This window comes from Pteropus alecto, unplaced genomic scaffold, assembly GCF_000325575.1.
Source record: "Pteropus alecto unplaced genomic scaffold, ASM32557v1 scaffold164, whole genome shotgun sequence".
Classification (NCBI taxonomy): Eukaryota; Metazoa; Chordata; class Mammalia; order Chiroptera; family Pteropodidae; genus Pteropus; species Pteropus alecto.
The window spans coordinates 3,773,297-3,778,978 of record NW_006439568.1 but is presented as its reverse complement, the minus strand read 5'-3'; the positions used below and the strand labels follow the sequence as shown (position 1 = coordinate 3,778,978).

At 50.3% G+C, this 5,682-nt stretch overlaps 1 protein-coding gene across 6 annotated transcripts in view; it reads right to left on the bottom strand.

Moving 5' to 3' along the window:
* MTSS1 (MTSS1, I-BAR domain containing) overlaps positions 1 to 5,682 on the bottom strand; it is a 146,481-nt gene extending 140,799 nt beyond the window's left edge. For 5 of the 6 annotated variants that reach the window (XM_015593028.2, XM_015593023.2, XM_015593025.2 and 2 more), the window contains exon 1: positions 5,064 to 5,673. In XM_015593028.2, coding sequence (XP_015448514.1) covers positions 5,064 to 5,135 — 72 coding nt within the window. In that variant the 5' untranslated portion in view covers positions 5,136 to 5,673. Of the gene's footprint in view, positions 1 to 5,063 lie in introns of all 6 variants that reach the window. The other variant, XM_015593024.2, reaches the window with a different exon arrangement.

The following is a 5,682-nucleotide window of genomic DNA, read 5'->3' as shown; positions in this document are numbered from 1 at the left end:
AGGAAGCATAAGAAGAGGTCAAAGCCTAAGAGGTCAGCATCTGAGAAGACATAGCATGCACAGGACAGATACGAAAAAACTGTTCGCTGTTCATCTGAAATTCAAATTTAACTGAGAATTCTGTATCTTGTTGAAATCGAGCTTGGTGCTTACAACTGTGCTGATGTCTAATAAATACTGCAGAGTTATAGGTACACGTTACTCGCGTTAAGAACTGAGGGACAGCTGAACCAGGCAAAATTCAAACTCGGCTTCCCTTCCACGCAAACCTGGTCTACGGCAGATGTCTCTCTGTTTTGGGGGGATGACTAACTGGAATTTCAGAACACAAAGGTTCACAGCATCAAGCAATGAGTTTTGACTATTTGGTTAAATGTGATGCACAAGAGATTTTCTCACAGAAACACTCAAGCCAAGACACCCCACCACCACAAAAAAAAAAAAAAAAATCTCTTTCCAAACCTGGACAAGATTTGCACCTAAAAAGCCAAAAAGATTGATCTACGTAGAACAGGCCCCAAATCTCTGAACCAGCACCCATCCTGGGCAGCTCCCTGCTGCCGATTTTATGACACCTTTACTTCAACTTCTTCTCCCACAGGCCCAAACCGAGGAAGCCATAAAACCCGGGGCAAACACGGCCATTTGCTAAGAGAGAAGCCGGCGTGGGGCCCATCTGCACTTTACACGGGCTTTGCTTGTCCTGCCTTTGTGTGTCACCATGTACAGGGTAGCCCGCCTCCCTCAGAGCACCTGGCCGCTGGCAGAGGCCTTGGCTGGGTTTTCTCCATTTGGGGGGAAGATTCAGAGGAAGCCCTGCAGGGAGTGATGAGCCCTTCCCCAGGCTGGACTCCAAGCCCTTCCTTCACAGCTGCCATATCGTACTCAATGTCAGCCACTTACAGCCGCAGGACAAGCGACCTTCTCCTAACCCTATGGATCTCTGGCTCCTGGAGGCCTTCCACATAGCAGGCCCCCAATAAACACTGAGGAAGTAAAGCTCTCTTCCGACAGGAACCCCACAGCCAAAGCAGTAGGGAGAAGAAAAAAGAAAAAAAAAAAAAAAAAGCCTGAAATCATTACCAGGGCTAGACCCGCTACCCACATTCTTGATCTTATGATAAATGAGGGAAAATATCATGACGTGCCTTCGAACCACAAAAGATTTCCATGAAATTCAAGAAGTCCCTTTAGCAGTTCTAATTTTAGGCAGAACTTAGGAGAGAGGCTGCTGGTGGCAGAGGCGGGGGCAGTGGGGAGGAACCGAACAAGGCCCCTATTCTGCTCCGCGCAGGTGCTGGTAACTGGACACCCCGTCTTAAGTGAGACGTGGGGTGGGGAATTCAAGGTGTGGCTGGCGTTTCTTCACTCCCAGTCACATTATATAATCCCAGACACACTCTCCGACCCAGTACAAAGTTCTCTCTCCATCAGGCCCTATTCAGCTCCTAACATGCTGATCCTTGAGCAACAAGGCTGAGGAAAACATTTGATTTTAGCATCTGACTTTTTTTTTTTTTTAACTAAGTTAATTATTAAAAGAAGAAAGACATCCACAGGGTGAACTGTCCCCAAGATTGGCCAGAGTCTCTTAGTCTTAAAAGCCCCTCAAACATCACTGAATTCTATGCTGGCTCAATTACTTAAAATAATAATAATAAAAAAATACAAATATCAAATCACTGTTATACACCTGAAACTAATATACTGTTCTATGTCAATTATATTACAATAAAAAAAAAAGTAATCTGCTCTTTGCAAAAGTTAGTTTTGCCAAGACTTGGATAGAAACTCCAAAACAATTCCAGGACCCCCTTAATATAGTCAACATTTTCTAAACATCAGAAGTCAGTCAACTGGCTTTCCACACACAGTCACTTGCAAGCTACTGTTCCCCCACATAGACAGTCGATGGGTCCTTGCTCCAGCCACATGAATGTCTCATCCCCTCTTTCCTCTGGGACCAGCTCACAGCAGACGACTTGATTTATGTGGGTGGGCGGGAAGGCGGCCAGTAAGCGATTTTGCACACCACCATTCATTAGTGACCACCACCAGAGGAGGGTGGAAGAAAGGGGAAAAACAAGATTTCCTCTCATCAAGGAATCGATAAGTTATTTAACAGCTGGATCCCCATGGGAGAAAAGTGACGCACCCTTCCTTCCTGAAAAGGGTAAAAACGCACCCCCTGATGGCCGAGGACTTAACTGGATGAGGATCATTAAGAGATGACAGACAGAATCCTCTCTAGCCCTGTGATGCCTTGAGGTGCATTGGTTTTGGAAGGTGGATGGTGCTAGGCCTTGAAATTACTCCATTTTTTGTTGCTGTTGTTGTTTTTCTCCAAAGAGGAAACTGACTCCCTTCCTGTGCTACTGTTCATTTTGGAGAATCAAATGCTACTAAAAAAGCCGTTTTCCTTACCCTTTCCTCACCCCAATCCAACGTCGCTGCTGAGAAAAATAACCTCAATTTTTTCCCAAGGTGGCATTCCAAAAGGGCTTCCAACATTTACACTTGTCCTTCAAAGCAAACAGAAAGGGGGCCAAAGGCATGACAAACCCATCGAGGGAGTTCAAAGAAGAGAAAAAGAGGCTAAGCGGGTCATTAGAAAGTCAGCTGATTTCAGATATTAAAAACTGACTTTTATTGCTGGCAACTTCATGCACACGCATACTATACACTGCTTATCCTATATGCCCAAATTTTAAAAGTCCCTCTTAAAATGTCACTGTCATCTAATCCATGAAGAAGTCTTGTAAGAAGAAAACTCCATGAAAATATTCAGAAACTATGTCATGCATAAATCATCTTGAAAACCAGACACCCCTTTTCTTTCTTCCTTCTTATCTCTCAACTCCCCCAAAAGTCTGAAATTCCGCAGACCCCACGGCATATAGAGTCTTCCGTTCTACCTTGCCTTCAAACCTTTAACTGCCAAAACAAATCAAACAAAAACCTTTAAAATAAATGCCTTCCCACAGGATGTTGAACAAATTCTACTACCTTCAAAGAGAAAGAACTCAAGAACCACAAACTATAGATCCAGCACTGAAGGGGCATTAAATAGGTCTTTATTTTTAACTGGAATCTTGTGGAGGGAGAAGCACACCAGCTTAGCACCCACAAACCCCCAGGGCCAGAGTGCTGCAGGTGGAAAGCAGGGGGGCCCACCCAGGGATGGGTAACCTTCTGAAGGGCTTTGGGTTCAAGCAAGTAAACGGGAAAAACTGAGCCTGGGTTCTGGATTGAGGGACAAAGAGAGAGGAAAAACTCCAGATGTGAACACTCTGGGACTGCAGTGGGCAGACCTATCAGGTCACCGGGTCCTTGTCAGCACAGAGGGACTGGAAATATCCATTTCTCTCCTCCAAAAAACACCAGCAGCTTTACCAGTCCATCTCAAATTCTTCCCCTAGCGATGAGAATGCATGTGTGCCTCAAATCAAATCTTGTTTGATTATAAAGCCGGTAAAATTGAAGTTAAGCAGAAATACCCTCCAGAGTCCAAGGAGGGGACACCAATCTTTGTCTTAGAAGAGTTCAATGTGGATTGGGGGCAAAGGAATGCAAGGGGCTGTCTTTGAACATCCATCTAATGCCATGCGGCTGGCTTAGAGGCATTTTTTTGCAAGCAGGGTCTCTCTGAAGATAATGCCACATGAATGTCAATTTCTGACAAAAGGCACAGGCTCTGTAAAAGGAGATTTCAAAATGGACAAGACCAGGACCCAGGACGGAGGCACCTTGGAAAAGTTCACCCTGGGCGAGGTGGCAGTTGGTTCTAAAAGGGGAAAGCTGGCCGTGACAGCTGAGCATTCCTTCCCAAAGTCCATCTCGGAGGCCGAACCCTCTCCAAACCTCATACTTCATCAGACAAAAGCTCCTCCTGGCGCCCAGGCCGCGGCTGAAGAGGGGCTGTTCACACCCACTCGCTGCACAGCTTCCAAACCTGCCCACTCGTTTTGGAAGCCGAGCTTTTAATTAAACACCACCTCCCCGGATCTGTTGAGGCAAACTGGGGCTGGGCTGGAGCCAAAGAGAAGCTCCCTAAATACATATTAAAAAAAAAAAAAAAAAATCCCCCCACCGCCTCCAATTCCCACCTCCAGCCAGCTCGCGTGGCTGGTTATATTTCCTTTGGATGAGTAACACACGGCCCTGGGTCTATCTCTATGCACCAGAAAATCCACCTCCAAGGATCAGGTTATCCCCAGTCCCACCCTTCGCAGTAAAAAGCCAGGGTGTTGTTCCCCGCCCCCAACACAGGAGTGTGCGCGCACGCGCGCACGCACAATTTTCACAATCCTCCCAAGAGAAAACGTGGAGTCTGTGTGTGTTGGGTGGGTGGATGGGATACGTTTGTTTGGGGAGCCCCAACCTTGCCCTCTTGTTGGGAGCCGCAGTCAGGGGAAGAAGGGGCCCCTGCAAAGCTGCTCTGGGAACTTCTGCTCGGCGCCCCCAGGGAGGGCCGAGGGAAGGCATGCACGGCCTCGCCAGCTGTGGAACAGCCTAATTAATTCCTAATTTGCTCAGATCCCCGCTTCCCCCTCCAAGGTGGACCTGAAAGCCAAGGAGGGTGAGGAAGGTTTCTCTCCCAGTCCCTCAGGCGGGGAGCTCCTTCCCGCAGCCGGGCAGAGCCCCGACTCCCTCCCCACCGCCGCGGCAGGCTTCCCCTCCCCGTACCCGGGGGAATCAGGTGTCCGCCCAGGCACCCAGCCTCCGCGGGTCGCAGACACTCCGTCCAGCAACAGACAATGGAAAACTTGGAGGCAGGGCCCTGAGCCCCTGGGGAAAGGACATGGGGTCGCCCCGTGGGACAACGATCGGGGAGAGGACAGGAGGCATCAGAACCCCCTAGAGAAGCCGCCCGCGCGGTGACCCAGCAGAGCCCAGAGCGGCGCCCCGGGTGAGCAGGTGAAACCAGGCCGGAGCGCTCCCTCAGGTGGCTGGCGGCCACCGCGCAGACAAGGGCCGGGCTCCTGGCCCCGGGCGGAGGCGAAGCTCCGCAGCCAGGTCTGTGCGCCGCGGCCCGCGCCGCAGCCGCGCCCCCGGCGACCTACCTTCATGTCGCTGATGATGGTCTGGAAGAGGCCTCCGAGCGCGCTGCATTCCTTCTCAATCACAGCCTCCATTTTCCCGGCGCCGGCAGGGACAGGGCACACACTCAGGGCCGCCGGGACCGTGCGCGGGATCAGGGCTCGCTCACTCCGGGAGGAATTTCACCCGCCGAGCGACCCACCTCTGACTCGCAGCCTCTCCTGCAAAGAGGACGAAGTGCCCGAGATCGACTGCTCTCTGCCCAAAATAAAAATCACAATTTTAAAAGCCAAACCGCTCTGTAGGGTGATTCGCCTACATGCAGCGCTCGGCTCCTGGCCTTAAAAATGCCCAGAGAAGACTGACAATCAGGCCACCAGTGGTGCCCACGACGGAAACGGCAAAGCCCATCCTGAAGCAGAGAAAACCACCCGCTGACCCGGGGCCAGCGCCATTTAAAAATGCGATTTTTTCTAAATTAATAAAATTTTTTGGAAATTTAAAAAACAATCGCCCTGCAGCAGAGCGGGTCTGCTCGCGGCGCCCGGATCTGTTGCTCACAGCCGCGGCCGCCGCCTCCTTTTCACTCCTGCGCGCCCAGCCCCGGCGCTCGCTCTGGCTCGGCTCCCAGGGACGTTCGAA